General features: G+C 40.1%; 1 protein-coding gene across 1 annotated transcript; it reads right to left on the reverse strand.

Annotated features, from left to right (window-relative positions):
* Positions 1-218: 218 nt before the first annotated feature.
* LOC134215290 (glycine, alanine and asparagine-rich protein-like) lies at positions 219-21,905 on the reverse strand. Its single transcript, XM_062694512.1, has 7 exons — positions 21,542-21,905; positions 21,386-21,478; positions 11,967-12,086; positions 11,579-11,719; positions 11,145-11,264; positions 645-866; positions 219-580 (listed from the first exon to the last, which is right to left on the reverse strand). The coding sequence occupies exons 1-7, from the start codon at positions 21,712-21,714 to the stop codon at positions 241-243; spliced, it is 1,209 nt and encodes a 402-aa protein (XP_062550496.1). The 5' UTR covers positions 21,715-21,905; the 3' UTR covers positions 219-240.
* Between the last annotated feature and the right edge of the window lie 339 nt (positions 21,906-22,244).

Genomic DNA, 22,244 nt, shown 5'->3' on the forward strand with positions numbered 1-22,244 from the left:
AAACGAAGAGTTGAGGGTATGTCGGTCATTGTAATTGCCATGCTCGCACTATGCCGTGATTACAAATTAACGCAAAATCGAACGAAAATCCAATTGTTTCAAATGGAAATCTAATATGGTTTTTATTTTGGTGTTTACAGTCATGTGGAAATTACTTACAATTCCTATTGTTCTTGGCTGTGAAGTTTATTAAAACGAATTTTATACATTTGTGAGGAGTCACGTCAAAATCACCTTTATTCAATTGATCGTAAAAGAATTCCCATTTGCAAATGAATTGTTGCCGTCTTCTTTCGCTGCTGTAGAAAATCCAGTCGAATATGAAAGCGTTATGTCCTTGTGGTAGGGAACTCTATAAGTCTGGCTGCCGGAAAGAGCCGCTGATCCCGAAATACCTCCAGATCCAACTGTGAATCCATGCGATTGAGAAGCCGAATTCGAAGCTCCAAATGAACCTAGCGGACCGCTGCTTTGAAACGCATTGGACTGAGCATTCGCTGCACTGCTGCCGAAACCATTCGACCCAAACCCATGGGTGAAGCTATTGGCATTCGCGTTGGAACTAGACGAACCGAATCCCCTGGGGAAAAATAAAATCATATTCAATGTGCCACCAATTATGTTACGAATTTCAATTTTCATACCCAATCTGTTGACTTATGGAGTTAGCATTGGCATTTGATGCGGATACGCCGAAGCCGTTTCCGCCGGAATTTATGTTAGCTGTCTGAGCATTAGCCGCTGCTGCGGATCCTCCTGCAATACCATTGCTGTTTCCTGCTCCCGCGCCAGCACCAGAGCCAATCGATGATCCGTAGCCGTGACTTTGCGAGTTGGCATTGGAGCTTGAACCAGTAAAGCTGAATCTGAAATTTGTATCAAAAAGGTGTTTATACGTGTGACTAGGTACTAATTATGACCCACTGGCAGCGGATACGCGGGTTGGTTCTACTGCCTTGTCTGCACAGATATGTTGTGATTTTCAATGTATTTTCCAGTACATATTTAGGACATGGATACAAACGCAACATTCAATTGATCTTATTGTTCTTCTTATAATTCTTATTTTTTTAACTTTATAAAAAAATCATAAAATTCTTCTTATAACATCTTAAAAAATTATATGTTTACTTCTAAAATTCATTATTTTTTTAAAAATTGAATGTTAATTCGTTTGTTATGATGAGCTGCAATTTTACACGTCGCGTCGTTTGATATTCAAATCCTGAAATTTAAGTCTATTTGCTGTGCAGCATAAAGAAATGAAAAAATTAACGACATGTAAAAATGATAGCTGCATGCTCCCTATAAAATGAATAAACTTTTTTTTTTATTTTGCAAAATAGCGTCACGGTGTCTTTGTCCGAAGAGGCTTATTTTCAAAAAAAAAAATCAGTATTTTCAGTGCATTTTAAAAATGTTCTATCGGGGGTCGTTTTTCCATACATTTTGGACGGGGGGGAGGGGGTTGGTTTGGTTAAACCCCAGTAATATTCGGGTTTTATAACGGTTTTATAAAAGTATTGTAGAGTAAATAATGGTTTTCATGATCATTATAAAACCGAAAATGTTACTTGGGAATCGACTATCATTTGAGATTTCTATGGATTTTGTAGCAAAAATAGTGAAAAAAATAAAAATTGTTCTAGAACCCCCGATAGAACCTTTTAGTTGTTCTTGTTCTTGTTCTACAGAAGATGGATTTTCTCAAGATACAGGCAACTTCGGAAGTAGTGCGCTGGATTCGCCAAAAGATGTGCTAAACAACGCATCATTCAGTTTGACAGATATACAAAACTTCGGAAGAAAGTACGCTTCGGAAGTCCTTACTTCCAAATTCTAATTTGGTGCTACGCTGACAATATCGCCGTAGATTAACAAACCGTTTTTGTTATTTTAATAGGGTATTCTGGAACTAGTACAAAAGCGTATCATGGTTTGAAACATTTTGCACTTACAAATTTTCTCGTCCTCCAAGATTTGTCTGAGACGTTGATCGGACCTTTCGGGATCTTTGGCTTGGCGGCGCTGGTGTTTATGGGAATACTCGTTGGATGAGATATTTTGGAATCCGTATAATTTAGAAATTTGTCGTTTTCTACAAATATATTTAGAAGGTCAAAAACAAACCTATCGCAAATCATGATATGTCGGAACTAATCCGTTTGGCGGCGCTAGTGTATATAGAAATACACGTTGGATAAAATATTTAGGAATCCGCAAGATTTGGAAATCTGCCGTCTTCTACGAATTTGCTTAAGAGGTCAAAATAAAAATGTTGCAGATCATAATATTTTGAAACTCATCCACAATTTGCTTGAAAATTTCGGCTTGCTCCTACGTTTTGAGGTCCCGAGAGATTCCGAAAGGTCCTATCAGAGATCTCAATGTCTTAGACAAATCTTGAAGGACGGGAAAATTTGTGAGTCCCAGAGTTGTTCAAGAGGCTACTTTTGGTTGGGAGTGATTCAAGTGGATTCCCCACCCCCAAAACCTGTGACATCAGTTTTGAACGATCCCTTGGTTGTTGGAGTGATAACAAATTGTTGTTCTACTGCACCAGATGACAAGCAACAAATATCAGCAACGTGTTTCGTACATTTGCCAGAACATACATTTTCAATACTGAAGCAAACATTTAAAAGTGTCGAAGCTAGTATGCCTTTTATGGGCACCCCCGGGTCCACGATACGCAACATCGAGTTTGTTTATATATGTATGTATTATGGTCCCTCCATTTGATTTACATGTACCATTTCCACATGTTACTTCTGCCTATTATGGACCGTATTTACATTTAAGTAGTGATGTAGAAGGGGCCCTCCTTAGCCGTGTGGTAAGACGCGCGGCTACAAAGCAAGACCATGCTGAGGGTGGTTGTGTTCGATTCCCGGTGCCGGTCTAGGCAATTTTGGAAATTGGAAATTGGATTGGAAATTATCTCGACTTCTCTGGGCATAAAAGTATCATCGTGTTAGCCTCATGATATACGAATGCAAAAATGGTAACCTGGCTTAGAAACCTCGCAGTTAATAACTGTGGAAGTGCTTAATGAACATTAAGCTGCGAGGCGGCTCTGTCCCAGTGTGGGGATGTCATGCCAATAAGAAGAAGAAGTGATTAATATAACTAAATGTCTGTTTCCCAGTCCATAACAATTGTATAGAACTGCTGTCCTGATATAGGAAGCAACATCATCCGTCGGAAGTTTGTAGGAAATCATCGATTTTAACATTTAATTTGGGAATTTGTTCAAGGGGTCCATTATACGCACGGGGTCAATTACTAGCACTCACTCCCAATACTAATTAATTTGTCAAACAAACAAATATAGGTATATAAACAAACTCGATGTTGCGTATAATGAACCCGGGGGTGGCCATAATAGGCATACTAGCTAGGGAGTGAGTGGACCCAAGAATGTTATCGACCATTTAGTAGTCTGCGTTCGATTATTTAGTAGTTTGTCAATAACTCAATCCAGAGGCTAAATTTTAAAATGTGTTGTATGGTGAACTTCTAGTGCGAAGGTGTTTCCACAACTCTGCCTAACAGGTCGATGTTTAAACAAAATTTAAACAAAACATTAAACAAAATTTCAATCATTTAGTATAAGTTACTGCTACTAGCGCTATAGCTCCTTTATTAGTGAAATTGAAAGAACGAACTGTTAGACAAAGTTGTAGAAAAATCTTCGCACTAGAAGTTAACCATACAACACATTTTAAATTTTTAGCAAACTATTATATGATAAAACGCAGATTTCTAAATGATCGGTAACATCATTTAATGGATCCCGTGCGTATAATGGACCCCCTGAACAAATCCCCACATTAAACGCTGGAATCGACTATTTTCTGAAAACTTCTATCGGGTGGAGTTGTTTCATTTAACAGGACAGCAGTTCCATACATTTGTTATGGACAGGGAAGCAGGAATTTAGTCATATTAACTAATCTGTAAATGTAAATATACTAAAGGGTCCATTGCTATCACATAAGGGGGGGTCCATAATAGGCACAAGGAACATGTGGGAAGGGAACATGTAAATTAATGGGGGACCATAATACGTATACCGTGGACCCCCGGTAATATGACCGTTTTTAATTTGAACACTTTATAATTTGAACCCCGTTCGTTTGAACATCGTTCAAATTGAACGTGGAATCGAGAAAAGAAAAATGAGACATCGTGAATAATATATTAAGAATATGCTTTTGACCTAAAATCTAGAATCTAAGCCCCCATTTGAGAAGCTTAAAGGACTTTTTTTCGAAAAGCTGAGAAGCTTCGGTGCCAAAGGCTTGGAAGCCCTCTTCAAAGTGGCTCGTAAGACAAAAGGATCCGATTCCATCAATCAAGAAATCCTGCTTTCAAAAATCCTTTCAAGAAGCTCGGAAGCCTTTTTCCAAGAGGCTCGGAAGCCTCCTTTCAAGAGACTCGTAAGTTTCCTTTCAGAGGCTCGCAAGCCTCCTTTCAAGAGGCTCGGAAGCCTTTTTCCCAGAGGCTCGGAAGCCTTTTTCCAAGAGTCTCGGATTCCTCCTTTCAAGAGGCTCGGAAGTCTTTTTTCAAGAGGCTAATAAGTTTCTTTTAAGACGCTTGGAAGCCTCCTTTCGAAAGGCTCGAAAGTCTCCTTTCAAGAGACTCGAAAGCCTCCTTTCAAGATGCTTGAAAGCCTCCTTTCAAAAGACTTGAAAGCCTCCTTTCAAAACACTTGAAAGCCTCCTTTCAAAAGACTTGAAAGCCTCCTTTCAAGAGGCTCGAAAGTCTTCTTTCAAGAGGCTCGAAAGCCTCCTATCAAGAGACTCGGAGGCTTCCTTTCAAGCGTCTCGGAAGCCACCGTTCAATAGTCTCAGAAGCCTTCTTCAGAGTATCTCAGACTTTCGAGAGGTGTGGGAGCCTCCTTTTAAGAGACTCGAGAATATTCTTTCAAATAGTCCCGAAAACCTTCTTTTAAGATGCTCAGGGGCCTCCTTCCATAAGGCTTTCCTAGTAATAATTTGGTTTTATGGTGGTTTTATAACACTCTTGAAGAGTAAATTATGGTCTTCAAGAGCGTTATAAAACTCAAAATGTTACTTGGGTTAGCACTTCCAAACGGCTCAGAGGCCCCCTTTCAAGAGGCTTGGAAGCCTTTTTTCAAGCGGCGAGGCTTTAACGCTTATTTTCATTAACGGCTATAAAAATAGGGGATACCTCAATGAATGCAAAAGTACGAAGGAGTACCTCTCAAGAAATAGGCTGAGAACCGCTGATTTAGACGACTATTTCACGTTTCGAATTACTAAACTAATGTGAGATGATGAATAAGTAATCAAACTTGCGTTTCTGCAATAATCAAGTTTTTCTATGAATTCTTCTTCTATTCTATTCTATCTTCTATCTATCTTCTTCTATTCTATTTTATATAGGGTAAAAGACCCAATAGTGGAGGAACTAAGCATGTTCCACCACTATTTGTTGGTTCACACCAAGCCTATACTTCATTTCACTTACCTCAAGGGTGCACATGGAAGATTATTAATTATATTTGATGCGAAAGGGGTCCTGATTGCAGTAGCATCCATCATTGTTACCTAAAATGGTACCTCCAATTATTGGTGCAGTGTTCCAATAGTTGCGGTATTTTTTAATTCGTGTTCCTATAGTTGCGAATCCCATTGTTTACATATGGGACTCGCAACTATAGGAACACTACCGCAACTATTGGTGCAAAGCAGAGAAAAGGAAAAGGTATTTTAGTGATACTTTACCAATTTTGATGCAATTCTCAACCTGTTTTCCTGTATTTCGTGTAATGACAGGTCAACAAATTGATAGACTATATGGGTTGCTGCGTTAAATATGTAGATTGTGTAAAAACAACACTACCGCAACTATAGGAGCACCCACGACTATCGGAACTTTTACCCTATATAAAACAAAGTTGGCATTTGTACGACCGCGCATCACTCAAGAACAGACAGCCCAATTTTTGCTAATTTATATACGTTTTATTCTTCTTTTTAAGAGGAAAAATGTTATGATGAAACTGGAATACTTTGAAAAACAAAACTCAATCTTTTCGATGAAATGGTATTTCGTACAATTTACAAATTAACCATTTTTTGCCCAAGCTTTCATGTAGCAGATTCAATTATTCACAAATCGTATCGGGTATCCCTTAGCACTATAACTGACGGTATCCTACAATAAATGTACGCTCTAATAGATATGAATTATGAACAAAATATCACAAGTCAGCCAAAAAGCCGCTTGGTGCGGTTCGACTGAGCCCCGACCATATGAAACAAAGTTGTAAAAAACATGTGAGATCATTCTGAAGAACCGATTTGTTTTCTAGATAAATTGTGGACGCAAAAGATTGCATCAATTGATCAATTTTTGGCGAGACAAAGTTCGCCGGGTCAGCTAGTTAAGAATAAAATTGTGAATCTAGGATGTTTTTAGAAAGAAAATGAACTAAACTTCCATATTTCCTGTTACGCTGGAATATGTACACTCTGAAGTAGTTTGAAACGGTGTAAATCCGGTCATATCGCCAGGCTCGGTACAACACTGAAGCTGACAATATAACGTCCCTAACCCCGAATCCCAAGGTGTCAAGGCGACTCGTGCCAAGGGATTGAATGGCCTGGGGGTGGAACAATTAGCCAGGCAGCTCACGGAGCCTGTAATGCTGGGTAGACACCTTTTAATGGTGCATTACGGAGTAAGATCTAGCACACTGTGCTTTAGTTCTTACTGAACTTAGTTTTGACGACTCGTCAAATTTGATACCCTATGTCAATTTCTACACACGCAACACAATCTATGATTAAACTGCATTGTTCCTCAATTTTGAGCAAGCCGGGTGTAAATCAGGCTATATCTAATGAACCGTTAAGAGAAATCAAGAGACTTCAATGAAAGAATATTGCTTAAGCGACGAGCTCAATTTCTGATTAAACCTCTAAGACCCAATTTTTTGATTTCGCTCAAAAGCACTATTTAGCTTTCTATTTTGCGATTTTAAAAATACTTTCATACACATATTTAGAGCATACAAACAAACACAAGTTTCGGTAGAACTTACTGCTATTTTAAATCGGAATAAATTCAAACTATGCTAGCTTGTGGAAATCAATCTCATTCAACTGACAACCGAATAACCGAATATTTATTTGTTTGTGTTCCTAGTTATTTATTTTCGTGCCATTGAATTTCCAATACTTTTTGCTGTGTATGCATCTTTTGGACAATTAAAAGTTTTTATTTTCGATTCCTTCAATTCCATTAAAATTTAAAAAAAAAATGTTCTTCTAGTTTTCATCAATAAAAAAAAACTTCTTAAATCTATTCATTTTTATCATACTATTAGTAATCATACTATTAGTAAGAAAAAAATTAAAATCCCCAACAATGCAAATATATCGTAATTTTAATTTATAGAGCCTTATTTTTATTTACAGGGTTCGAAATTAGGGCACCTTAGTGCCTAATTTGGCCAACCATGAAAAATGCATATTTTCCAAAAAAAAATAACGATCAGTTTTAACAGTGCGAAGAAGCATAAGGGATATATAGCAAAAAAATCAAAGTAATCCATCTAAAGGCGGCTTTGGACATTATAGGGTTAAATATGCCATGTACAGCTATTTTTTTGCTTGCTGTACCCACGCACCTGGAAAATAAACATTTTTCCTATATTTTTTACAAAATTGTTTATGATTAGACTACAACTTTACAGGCCGAATAAACCTAATTCTCCATCGAAAGTAACCTGTTGCTAACTAATGCTTGAGATAATTTTAAGGACCATCCTCACGGAACCCAAAACTGAAAGCACTCGCGTTTCAGAGATCGCGATGCGGTTTATATGCAGGCCATCTATGCCTTTCTTTGCTTGTCTGACATCAAAGTCTAATAACTTATTTTTTTCCTTTCTCAGTTTTTTTCTTGCCTCTGTCTTATTGTTCCGTGTACCATGAAGCTCTGGCCATCCGGAAGATGCTCCCTAAAGAACCATACCTCGAGCACGACGCTACGCTACACCAGTCATGTCAAATACCCAGATGAGCAGCTGAAATACCTCAAACCTAAATCCCAACCCCGTCCGTCCTTAAATTACGTAATCTAACCTTGAGTCGCCACGAGTATCTTGGTATATGTCCCTTCCTCGTACTAACTGTAAATAATAATGATATCAATTGTAAATATCAAAAAGAATCTCGGCTCCGTTAGGTGTTATACACGCCTGAGCCTGTCAAATAAGATAAAAGATAGATAAAAAAAGCACTCGCGTTTCAAAGGTACTCCATTCGAAACAGAAGCCACGCACAACTGCCTTTTTTATTATTCCACTAATGCTGCGACGGAGCAAAGCTGAAATAATAAAAATCGGCACCAACATTTCAAAAGGGCGAAACTGCTTTTGTAAACAAGAGCTTCTCACATCGCTATTGGGTTAATTTGAGCCCACCCATGCAATCCAACACCACTGATGAAAGCAGCGAATCCTCTTCTTTCATTATATGGCGCTGTATTGCGTGGGTGGTTACAAATTAGCACACCAGCGACGTGAGAAGCTCTTATTTACAAAAAAAAACAGTTTCGCCCTTTTGAAATCTTGGTGCCGAAATGACACAGAAGTGCCTGTGCGTCGCTTCCGTGTTGTGTTTTGTGCCCTTAAAAACGCCAGTACATTTAGTTTGGATTCCGTGAGAATTGTCCTTAAGTGTCAAGTAAATCAGCTCCAACTGCATCACCCCAAACATCCACGGAGTAGCAGAGCGCGACCATAGCTCTGGTTGCAAACGCCCTAGCCCAACTACTTACAACCAACTTCCGGTTATATCCAGAACACTGCAGGAAAAAGCATTTGAACCCTACTGTTTTACTCCTCCTTACAACAACATATAAATAACAAATTATGCTGTCATATATGTGATGTTGGGATGTTCTTCTTCTTCTTCTTCTTCTTCTTATTGGTATTACATCCCCACACTGGGACAGAGCCGCCTTGCAGCTTAGTGTTCATTAAGCACTTCCACAGTTATTAACTGCGAGGTTTCTAAGCCAGGTTACCATTTTTGCATTCGTATATCATGGGGGTAGCACGATAATACTTTTATGCCCAGGGAAGTAGAGACAATTTCCAATCCGAAAATTGCCTAGACCGGCACCGGGAATCGAACCCAGCCACCCTCAGCATGGTCTTGCTTTGTAGCCGCGCGTCTTACCGCACGGCTAAGGAGGGCCCGCAATGTTATGGGGATGTTATTTTGTGTTATTTGTGAAAAGCATAAAAATAACAAAACTTGATATGACAGCAAAATTTGTTAATATTATGTTAATACAGTCGCCTCTCCACATCTCGATATTGAAGGGACCATCGAGATAGGGAGAGATCAAGGAATGGAAGGAAAATTGGAATGGGTACTAGATCCAAAAAAGCTTGTTGCTATGAAAAACGACAACAAAACGAATGTCATTTGCTGTTGTTGATGTGATTGTTATTGTCCAAAGATGGTATAGTAGCCAAAAAATTTGACCATATCGACATAAGGAGAGTGAATCCTGAACAAAATATGATCAGAACCCATCGAGATAGAGAGATATCGAGATAGGGAGGTTATCGAGATGTAGAAAGCTGCAATGTATGTAGATTGAAGGGACTGAAGAAACCATCGACATAGGGAGAGATATCGAGATATAGAACATCGAGATGTAGAGAGTCGACTGTAGTTTATTTTTCACCTCTACCCGGGAGTTGCCTTGATGATCCGAGTCACGCCAGCATATCGGCTTTTTCGTTACCGTCTATTCCACAGTGTCCTGGAACCCAATATAGGTTGACTTCATTGCGGCAAGACAATTTTTGGAGTGACTGAATGCATCCACAAACTTGTTTTGAAGTGCATGTTGCCGACTTTAAAGCATTCAAAGCTGCTAGGCTGTTGGATATTATGCATGTATTTGAGTGTCTGTAATTTCTACGCAAACATATTATAGAACACTCTAGAATTGCGTGAACTTTCGGTTGAAATACGGATGGCCAACTTCCCATGGGAATCGATATATCTATCCTAGCCTAGGATTCCTAGGACCAGTAACTCCTTTAACCAATTAGTTGTTCAATTTGAAATCGTCAGTATAAATCGTTATCGATCCTGAGCGAAGTTTCGGTCCTCCATTTAACCATGTACTGCACCCAGGGCCAATTACGTTGAACAGTCGAACAGTCGATTGAAATTGTCTTAATTGTTTATTACTAGGGAATACTGAAGCTTTCCAGAATGCTAAGATGACCCAAAGCACTCTTTTTAGATTCGAATTGAAAAATTTGATGTAGACGAAGGATGTACAGTTAAGCATTTAGTGCATTTGGTAGAGTACTGCTCATTGCGCCTGTAATTGAGATGTTTTTCGAGCTTCATCTGAGCATTTTTATCTTTCGTCTTTCTCCACCAGGCAAACGAACCATAGGTAATTTTTGGTTTTACTATCGCTGAATGGATCATTTTTGACTTAAGTCCCCATTGCCTACCAAGATTTTGTCTACCAATCCATAGAGTATTTGTAATTTTATTAATAGCGTGTTCTGAATGCTTGTTCCTATTAAGATTGCTATCAAGAACTACGCCAAGGTAATTGACTGTATTTGAAAGCTTCGAACGTGTGCCTTTCAAGAACATGTTGTTTAGTGAGAATTTTCTCCTGCGCGTAAAAGTCACAATAGCGGTTTTAGGAGGATTTACGCTTACACATTTACCTTCACTATCGCCCCACGTGGAGACATAACTAAAAACAGTTTGCAGTCTGTTGGCGATAATATCGTTGTATTTTCCTTGTACTATTCCTTGACAATATCGTTAGCGTTAGCTGATATTTCTCTTTTTGTTAACATTTATTTAACTTAATTAATAATGCATTCATCGAAGCAACGATTCGATATTGCCTTTTTTATGGAATTATGAGCAGTTGTGTCAAAAGCTCCCTCTATGTTGAACTGAACACATGAACACTTTGGTGAGTGTAAGAAAAGATTTATAGGGTTAACAATATCAGTTATTATTTAATGAGATGTATACAATTATAAAAACACGAGTAATGGAAATTATGAAAGTGAGTAAAAATAGGGAAGAAATTTAACATAGACTTACCCGGGATATTTGGAATTAAAGCTAGTCGATTGAGCATTTGCTGCCGAGGCTGAACCTACTCCATTACCATTCGCTGAATTTACAGAGTTGGCATTGGCACCAGAAGCAGATATGCTAGCCCTAAAACAAAAAGAACATATCACTATCGTTATTGATGTCATATATGTTTATACTAAAATATCAATACTCCAACCCACTAATCGTGCTACGTGCAATAGACTACCAAATTTCCTATTCCAATCAGGCAGCTGTGACGTTGATCAACCTTAAACTAATCAAATACTGCAAGCAGCTCAGTGGATTCAACGGCTCTCCTGAGACGACGTAAAAACCCAGACATGACTAGAATATCATGTCCGGCTTCTTACTTTGTGATCAAGAGGATAGAACAAACGGGCACTCTTTTATGTTTGGTTAGTTAAGGCTTTAATTACCCTGGGAATCCTCCATTGAAACTTTGCGAGTTGGCAGCAGCTCCAGACGCGCCTCCATAAAATCCATTATGGCCGCTGTTGCCGCCACCGTGTGTCGTCGTCAATGAATTTGCATTAGCGCCCGCAGCAGACCCTCCGAATCTGGTGAGTGCAAAATTTGAAATCAGTACATGGAACGTACAGGGTTTAGACATAGACCAGCAGACATAACATCCGGTATAATCGATCCTTGGTTAATCATTGTGCGTTGTAGTTATCGCTACATTTCTGGTACACAATAAAGGAAATAATTTATTCACAAACAGTTTGCGTATCTATACACCTCCGTTTGTCTGTGGTGTGGGATTAAAAGTGATACGTGATACGGTGATGTTGCTTCATGGCTTACCCTGGCTGACCACCACCGGTCACCGTGACAGATTGAGCATTTGCCGCCGCGCCACTTGCTCCCGACTGACCATGCTGCTGAACTGTGTGGGCCCCAGCACCGGCTGCCGACACTGAAGATCTATGAAATGGAAAATGGGATAGGACAGTAATTTTAAATGAAGTTTAAATTTCTCGGAAGATGTAAAAGAAGTTATAAAACCCAACTGATTAGGAACTGCTTTGAACTAGACGTCAGAAGTCTCTACTGCAGCCTAATACTGATATGTAGTTGACACAAATTTTGTTGAGCAAATTTGAATTTGTAGAGATCACAGATAACAGGCATGATTTTCCATACCAATTAGGGTTCTGGTAGCGGTATTTGGTATTGACGTACACGTGTAACGGTTCTTTTAGTACTGTGATGTAGGATTTTTATCACATCAAATCCAAATGGAACTGGAAATTGCTTCTTTTGAAATACCGGCAAACTAGATAACGCCCGATTACTTCAGGTGAACACCCTCATGATGTTTTCATATTGAATACTATGAAATATATAGCCAATGATAATGTTCATTAATAAATATTTTTTTCACAAACATAATATTTAATATTCTCACATTTCAAGTGGCTGGGTTAGTTTTGCACAGAAATCTCTCACCTATTTAAAAAACCATAATCAAAATCGAGGCAATTTTATTTTAGAACATTTTGAAGCGGATTTTTAGCCGTTAGTCACGAATTTAACTTTTTTATATGACTCATAAAAAATGCTTTACGATTCCAAATTTTTGTTCATCGGTATTTAAGTATCTCAAAACATTTTCGAATGTTATTCTCAGGATTCCAATACATATTGGAAATGCATGAATACTTATATTGCTTACGACGGAATTTCACGGAACTGCCGCTTAATTTTCCAAAATGTCGCGCTTAGTTTCATAGGGGCGTAACTGTATTGATCGATTTCTCTTCGTTTTATTTTTATTATTGTACCGAATTGCGCTAGTTTGTCGATGATTTAATGGTTCGGTGTGATAAAGGATGATTGTATCTTGCACCAGAACCAATAATCACGATTGTAGCTTTTGAAACAATTGAGTTATTACCAAAATATAAAATCGATTACGAGAAATCGATCAATACAGTTACGCCCCTATGAAATTAAGCGCGAGATTTAGTTATATGAAGAAGACAAGTTGACACAGACACAGCGTTTTGAAGCAATCACAGCATCATTGGAAATCAGTTGCATTTTTCGCAAATTTCGTAATGTTAGCTCCAGGACGAATGAGCGATACATTTATTCAAACAATTTGCAATTTGCAACCCATGCGCCTTACATAGACATAGAAAAAAACATCTCACCAGCTGGGGCCATTGCCCCCCCCCCTCCCTTGACCGAGACTCTAGTTACGCCTACGAGTACGCGTGATCAGAATTTAGGCAAATAAGCTGAGCCTGAGCCTCAAAACTTCGAAAGTCATGTTTTGGCGGAAGTGGACAAGAGTACGATGCTGGAGGCTACCACCGATAACAAAACCGATAAAAACGGTGGAGTGCTTTTTACAGAATTATTTTCCATGAGCCTTAGTACTGATAGGGAAGAGGCCCCAAAACGCCTCACTAAACCCCCCCCCCCTCCAACATTTTTTTCAAACATTCAACAATAGCAGATGAACTTCGCTAAACACATTTTTTTTTTCAAATTTCAAATTTGTACGATAGGAATATTTGCAATGTAGAAAATTCCATACATCGGAATATCTTGAGTTAGTCTAAAATAATGATTTCATATACACCACCACCTAGCGGCAAAGGTCTGCCTGCCTCATTTCAATCAAAGTCAATTGCATATGTTCCGGGTATTAAGCCAACCGATTTGAACATTAATTTACAATGTTTTGAAAACTCAGAAGTGAATATGTACATTATGTGGAAGATTTTGATTTGAAAAATGTATTGGAGGTAATCACTTTCCCTTCGATGGGACTCGACCCACGTACGCTAGACTGCTTTAACCAACTAAGCTACGAAGTACCTCCGTCGGAACTTAGCGGCTACTGAATGAGCCCGAGATTCCCAAATTAAACGCTAAACGCATAGTCAAATCACTCACAATCCATTTGTCAAGCGTGAGTAATAAGAATGTTTGGTGGCTACACAAATGCTTCATCAGCAATTGTACTGATCAAGTAAGATTGTGTGTGCTATTTGCCAGTCGATCCTCAAGCTCAGACCTGACCGCATTGCGGAGGCAAGAACACTCAGGTTCAGTTCAATCAAAGTTAATTGCCTATGTTCCGGGTATTAAACAACCGATTTGGACATTGATTTGCAATGTTCTGAAAACTCAGATGTGAATATGTACCTACATTATGTGGAAGATTTTGATTTGAAAAATGGATTGAGGGTAACCACTTTCCCTTCGATGGGACTCGAGATTTTCTAGATCATTAGTCAACCAACTCCCTTTGCAATAGCCAATTCCCTCCGGCCCGCAATTCGAATAAGCCTAAAGGTCTGTAAGTCTCAAACGGTATAAGAGGTCTTCTAGATAAGGCGGCATTTTGGGCGGCGGCGGGCACGCAAAGCAGTAAGCGCAATCCTAAAACAGCTACTACTTGCACTAATGCCGGAGAAAAAACTGACTAGTACAGAGGAAGTTGATTTTAGAGGATTTCAATAAGTCGATGTTAGTGAATCCAATTATTCTACCAGGTATCATCAAAAGTATCAGGCCTCACCAAGATTTCCTGTCCCAAAAATACTGATCATATCATTGTAGATTCTTCGATTTCTTGTGGCTTTCAAATTCCTAGAAAGAAAAAAATCAAATGATTATTTGTCGAAAATACATGAGAAAAACACAAATCTTTGAATAACAAAACGGAAATTTTTTGACACTGGGTTGTTTGTAGATACCGCATGAGTGCTAATGTTTTTCATTGAATCATGGCCTACATTGATAAAAAAATGTAAATATTTTCTACCCTTTGAATGTCAAAAAGGCACTCACTAGGCCGCCATTATCGAGCGCAAAATACTGGATAAACAAGAATAGTAAGAACTAGAGCACAGTGTGGTAGATCTTACTCCGTAATGCAACACGAAGAGTGTCTACCCAACATTACAGGCTCCGTTAACTGCCTGGCTAATTGTTTCACCTCCCAGGCCATTCATCCCCTCAGCACGGGTCGCCTGACACCTTGGGATTCGGGGTTAGGGACGTCATATTTTCAGCTTCAGTGTTGTACCGAGCCTGGCGATATGACCGGATTTACACCGTTACGCACTACTTCAGAGTATCCATATCCCAGCGTAACGGGACGGCCTTACTGTTAGTGACAGTGACCTCGGAATAAATATGACATACCAGGCATTCTGAAATGGGTCGCTAGAGCTGCAGTAGAGCTAGCACTTTCTAACTCCTGGATTAAATCTGGCTGTTCTAACATACAGCTTTCTTCCATAGCATCACTGCCAGGCAGTGGGGGTTATTTTTTACACACACATACTTCATTCCTTATCACTACTTTCTTCTAAAACAGCGGTGGTATCCCTTGAGACCTTTGCATAGCTTGAGGTACCCCCAGGTCCGTTTTAGGCTCACATGTAAAAGTGGGTAATCGCTTTTCACTTGACTTCTATGAAACCGGACCATTCGATTATGCCATATTTCAAAGTTGTGCGAGTTGTGGCGCCTGCCTAGGATGTGGTGGAGTTTGACAGTGGGCCCTGTTAAACCTCTATAAAAAGCTGCATGAATCCGCAAGTAGGCTCCGCCGTGCCGCTCAAAGCGCACAAGCCCAAGTCCTGGTGTTAGATGGGACGGTAAACAGCCCTGACACGACGGCCCTCCGACGAGACAGGAGGTTTGCGCAGGCCCAATAAGCCGCCTTTAAAAATAAAAATATTACGAACGACATAGAAGATAATACATATAATCGGCAACGACCAAGGCGAAGAATAAAGGATCACGATTGGAAGCTTGGAACATGGAACTGCAAGTCGCTAGGCTTCGCAGATTGCGACAGGATAATCTACGATGAATTACATCCCCGCAACTTCGATGTCGTAGCGCTGCAGGAAATCTGCTGGACAGGACAGAAAGTGTGGAAAAGCGGGCATCGAGCGGCTACCTTCTACCAAAGCTGTGGCATCACCAACGAGCTGGGAACCGGCTTCATAGTGCTGGGAAAGATGCGCCAACGCGTGATTGGGTGGCAGCCAATCAACGCAAGGATGTGCAAGCTGAGGATAAAAGGCCGTTTCTTCAACTATAGTATCATCAACGTGCACTGCCCACACGAAGGGAGATCCGACGACGAGAAAGAAGCGATATATGCGCAGCTGGAGCAGACATACGATGGATGCCCACTGCGGGACGTCAAAATCGTCATCGGTGTCATGAACGCTCAGGTAGACAGGGAGGAAATGTATAGACCGGTCATCGGACCAGATAGTCTGCATACCGTATCCAACGACAACGGCCAACGATGCATAAACTTTGCAGCCTCCCGCGGAATGGTAGTCTGAAGCACTTTTTTCCCCCGCAAGAATATCCACAAGGCCACATGGAAATCACCTGATCAAGTAACGGAAAACCAAATCGACCACGTTCTAATCGACCACTACCTCGTTGCAGTATGTCTGCGCTCAAAACTCTCGACGGTGATCAACACGCGTCGGAAGCGTCCGCCGCGGCTAAACATTGGGCGGCTACAATACGGTAGACTAGCCCAAGACTACGCGCAGCAGCTGGAAGTGGCACTCCCAACGGAAGAGCAGCTAGGCGCAGCATCTCTTGAAGATGGCTGGAGAGATATTCGATCCGCCATTGGAAACACCGCAACCGCTGCACTAGGCACGGTGGCTCCGAATCAGAGAAACGACTGGTATGGCGGCGAATGTGAGCAGTTAGTTGAGGAGAAGAATGCAGCATGGGCGAGATTGCTGCAACACCGCATAAGGGCGAACGAGGCACGATACAAACGGGCGCGGAACAGACAAAACTCGGTTTTCCGGAGGAAAAAGCGCCAGCAGGAAGATCGAGACCGTGAGGAGACGGAGGAACTGTACCGCCGCACTAACGCACGAAAGTTCTATGAGAAGTTGAACCGTTCACGTAAGGGCCACGTGTCACAGCCCGATATGTGTAAAGACATAAACGGGAACCTTCTTACAAACGAGCGTGAGGTGATCCAAAGGTGGTGGCAGCACTACGAAGAGCACCTGAATGGCGATATGGCAGACAACGGTGGCGGTATGGTAATGAACCTAGGAGCACGCGCGCAGGACATGCGACCTCCGGCTCCGAATCTCCAGGAAATCCAGGAGGAGATCGGCCGGCTGAAGAACAACAAAGCCCCTGGAGTTGACCAACTACCAGGAGAGCTGTTTAAACACGGTGGTGAGGCACTGGCTAGAGCGCTGCACTGGGTGATTACCAAGGTTTGGGAGGATGAGGTTCTACCGCAGGAGTGGATGGAAGGTGTCGTGTGTCCCATCTACAAAAAGGGCGATAAGCTGGATTGTAGCAACTACCGCGCAATCACATTGCTGAACGCCGCCTACAAGGTACTCTCCCAAATTTTATGCCGCCGACTAACACCAATTGCAAGAGAGTTCGTGGGGCAGTACCAAGCGGGATTTATGGGTGAACGCTCTACCACAGACCAGGTGTTCGCCATACGTCAGGTATTGCAGAAATGCCGCGAATACAACATGCCCACACATCATCTATTTATCGACTTCAAAGCCGCATATGGTACAATCGATCGGGACCAGCTATGGCAGCTTATGCACGATAACGGATTTCCGGATAAACTGATAAGTTTAATCAAGGCGACGATGTATCGGGTGATGTGCGTAGTTTGAGTTTCAGGAGCATTCTCGGGTCCCTTCGAAACGCGTAGAGGGTTACATCAAGGTGATGGTCTCTCGTGTCTGCTCGTGGAGTAATACGAAGGGCAGGGATTGACACGAGTGGTACGATTTTCACGAAGTCCGTCCAGTTATTTGGTTTCGCCGAGGACATTGATATCATGGCATGCAACTTTGAGAGGATGGAGGAAGCCTACATCAGACGAAAAAGCGAAGCTAAACGGATTGGACTAGTCATCAACACGTCGAAGACGAAGTACATGATAGGAAGAGGCTCAAGTTAGGTCAATGTAAGCCACCCACCACGAGTTTCTATCGGTGGTGACGAAATCGAGGTGGGTGAAGAATTCGTGTACTTGGGCTCACTGGTGACCGCCGATAACGATACCAGCAGAGAAATTCGGAGGTGCATAATGGCTGGAAATCGTACGTACTTTGGACTCCGTTCGAATAGAGTTCGCCGCCGTACCAAACTGACTATCTACAAAACGCTTATAAGACCGGTAGTTCTCTACGGACACGAGACCTGGACGATGCTCGTGGAGGACCAACGCGCACTTGGAGTTTTTGAAAGGAAAGTGTTGCGTACCATCTATGGTGGGGTGCAGATGGCGGACGGTACGTGGAGGAGGCGAATGAACCACGAGTTGCATCAGCTGTTGGGAGAACCATCCATCGTTCACACCGTGAAAATCAGAAGACTGCGGTGGGCCGGGCACGTAGCCAGAATGTCGGACAGTAATCCGGTGAAAATGGTTCTCGACAACGATCTGACGGGAACAAGAGGCGAGGTGCACAGCGGGCAAGGTGGATCGATCAGGTGGAGGACGATTTGCGGACCCTCCGCAAACTGCGTGTTTGGCGAAGTGCAGCCATGGACCGAGCTGAATGGTGAAGACTTTTATGTGCAGCACAGGCCACTCCGGCCTTAGTCTGATAATAAATAAAATATTTCAAAAATTAAACTCAGGCTTCTGACAAAACATCGAGGATTTATGTACTTCTACTTAGCACTTAAAATTTGGAATTTGAATTTCGATAAATTCTTTGTAATTTAGACAAAAGAAATAAAGACGTTTGATGGTCCAGCTAAAACAAATCCAAACTTCCCTAAGCATAAAAGTTTCATCGTGTTGGCCTCATGAAATATGAATTCTTAAATACTACTTGGTTTTGTAACATCAGAGTTAGGAGCCGTAGAAGTGCTCAAGAATCAGGGAATTTTATGAAAATTTTTATTTAAATTAATTGCCTATTGTTCAACACATCGGCCGTATGAACAATCATTTTTGTTAAATATTCTGATTGCGCATATGCACAGCACATGTTTCCGAAAGGAACATATTGATATTGTTTTGGGCAAATAATCCACGTGTCATGGTGGGACTCTAATCCATTACATCCTCCTTCTCGATAACACACAATGTGAACTTGATTGCTTTTGATATACAACAGTAAAGTATATGTGACGATGATATTTAATTCGTGACCTATATGATGTTGCGCAAAAGGTTATCACGACTATGTAGCTAGAAGGAGGTTAGGTTCAAGTTACAATAAGACACGTGCATTCTATTTCGCCAAATTGATATCATGTTGTTCATTTCAGAAACATGTGCTGTGTATACGCTCAGCCTAGATATTTAATGAAAATGAAATTATAATACTGCGTTGATAACTCTAGGCTTTCCATTGCCCAGCGGGAATATGTTTTGCTGCAAAGTAGATCATGCTGAAGGTGAATTGGTTCGGGATAGTCATTTTTTTATGTCTGTGTATTGATTACTTATTGTTATTCACTAACCGATATGGCTTTAAGTTTTTTAAATTCTAGATTAAGATATGACTTTAAGCATACTAGCACTATACCTATGATATAAAGCTTTCTGATAGTTTGAAATTAACGGCACTGGTGGTTAAGTATTAAGTATTCCTTATGCCAGACTTATAATTCAAAAGCTGAAAAACGGCGTAGTTCAAGTTATAGAACTTGTCCAAACTTTACTAAACGGAACTAGTCTTTGACAATTTCAAAGTAGAGATTATGAATTAGTGAGCATTATTAAGTGTAATAGTTTGAAAACTAATTTTCACTTTTAAAATTCTTTGCTTTTTTTCAAAATTTGACCTTAATGATTTTGACCTTAGGCTTTATATTCAAATCTAACTATTTAAAAACAACAAGTGTGCTCAATAAAAAGTAAAGATTCCATTTAATCCAGTAGTAACGTCTATTGGACGATATATGTTGAATGAAGAGATTATTAGGAATTTAAGGTCAAATTCAATTACGATTATTTATAGAAAATTCCCAAAAAATTGTATTTTTTGCAATTATAGTACAACATCCGCCATTACGATTTTTTTGTCTCAGGTACCCCCAGCGATCGTCAAAGGTACCCCAGGTTGAGAACCGCTGTTCTTAAACACCACCATTTTCCATTAATTTACATAATACCTTATTTTCCCATAAATTTTATCGATTTCCAACTACCATTCTTCCATGAGTTCATGGTGAAAATTTCGAAACATACACCCAACAAGGCGGTTGTTAGATTTTCTAACAATTCTGTATAAGAATCTACCAACACTTGTATAAGAACTGGGCATATGCGAAATTGCTAGATTCTTATACAAATATTGTATAAGAATCTAACAATTTTGTAAGCTTTTCTCACATTTTTTGTATAAGAATCTGACAATTTCGCATATGCCCAGTTCTTATACAGGTTTTGGTAGATTCTTATCCAGAATTGCTAGAAAATCTAACAACCGCCGGTTGGGTGTACAGTAGCAGGTTTAACAAAACAGATAGTAACGCCGGTACCGCCACTCAGTGACGAGTACCGTAGACATGGTGCACGGAAAGTTGTTGTCTACACGTTTGACTGCTAACTGGCTAACTGTTAGTCGGCACCTGAGCTATCATATTTGTTATTTTTTCTTCACAGAGTAGTAAATTTATTATTTAAGATCTTACCAAACCAAGGATGTTAACGATCATTCAGTAATTTACTTTCGATCATTTAGTAGTTTGTCAATAACACATTGCAGAAGCTGAATTTTAAATTATGTTGAATGGTGGACTTCTAGTGCGAAGGTTTTTCTACAACTTTGCCTAATGTTTCGTTATTAGAATTCAACTAATAACGGAGTTAGAGGGCTAGTTGCAGTAACTTAAACTAAATGATTGGAATTTTGTTATCATTTAGTCTAAGTTACTGAAACTATAGCTATAACTCCATTACTAGTGGAATTCAAACAACGAATCATTAGGCAGAGTTGTAGAAAAACCTTCGCACTAGAAGTCCACCATACAACATAATTTGAAATTCAGCTTCTGGAATGTGTTATTGACAAACTACTAAATGATCGAACGCAAATTACTGAATGATCGTTAACATCCTTGTACCAAACTATTAAAAACTTTCTTCCAAGGTTAACTACCAGAGCTTTATAACATTTACTTGGAAAATATCACATTATGGCCCAATATCACCCGCACTGGCGGTATTTTTAACTGAATAATTTTGGTGTACAACCACTTACCCTCCATTTCCGCTTGGAAAATAAATTTGATCTGTATTCTCAGGACGTCTTGTAGTAGTTGTTGTTCTCATGGGTTTTCGTCGAGATGGGCGACTATATAAAAAGAAGATATTTTATAACATTATTATTTTCATAACCAATCCAATCAATAACTACCCAAAAAAGATTCCACCGATTTCACGTCCTATGTGAACAGCTCCACGAACGATAGCTTCATCCAGATCGTCATCAGAATCGACAAATCTTACAGGACTACTTTGCACGATCATAAAATGCAGACCACTGAACAGTAGCACCAATGAATAAGTTAGAATACACTTCATTTTCATCAACAACACAATTTCACACAGTATAGCTTTGCCGCCTAGGCCCTTGAAAGTTTTCTCGTTCTGTACTGAAGTTCCGTTTTACTCGATAGATCGAAATTCACTAACGGAACTGTGCACGAATTGCACGGGTTGAAACATTGCTAACTTCCTCCCCTCTTATTCCGATCAGGAAGGCTTATCTTTCGCTAATGGATTGATTGAATTCATTCTCAAATAAGTACACGTACGCCTGACAATCGATCAATATCCGATATCGTCATAGTATCGGTTTGCACGTACGATCCGAGCACGAAGGCTTACCAATCACATTTAATGGCTGTGTCCTTAACTGGCATCAAGTGCCGATCGGTCAGCAACGCTGGTCTGTTGATACTAATTATAAGCTGGTGGCATAATCGGGAAATCCCAATATTGTTGTTGTCATTAGATTAGAACATCTCGGACTTCTTATGAGAATTGATCTATAAGTGCACTGATGTTTTACTACTTGATCTGGCTTAGGAGCAATAACATAGCTTATCTACCTATTT

Source organism: Armigeres subalbatus, chromosome 2 (assembly GCF_024139115.2).
Source record: "Armigeres subalbatus isolate Guangzhou_Male chromosome 2, GZ_Asu_2, whole genome shotgun sequence".
In the NCBI taxonomy this organism is placed as follows: Eukaryota; Metazoa; Arthropoda; class Insecta; order Diptera; family Culicidae; genus Armigeres; species Armigeres subalbatus.

Coding starts and splice junctions, on each gene's coding strand:
- LOC134215290 (XM_062694512.1), bottom strand. CDS start 21,714: ATGAAAATGAAGTGTATTCTAACTTATTCATTGGTGCTACTGTTCAGT. Junction 21,479..21,541: donor ATCGGTGGAATCTTTTTTGG/GTAGTTATTGAT, acceptor CTTTTTATATAG/TCGCCCATCTCGACGAAAAC. Junction 581..644: donor TCCATAAGTCAACAGATTGG/GTATGAAAATTG, acceptor ATTTTTCCCCAG/GGGATTCGGTTCGTCTAGTT.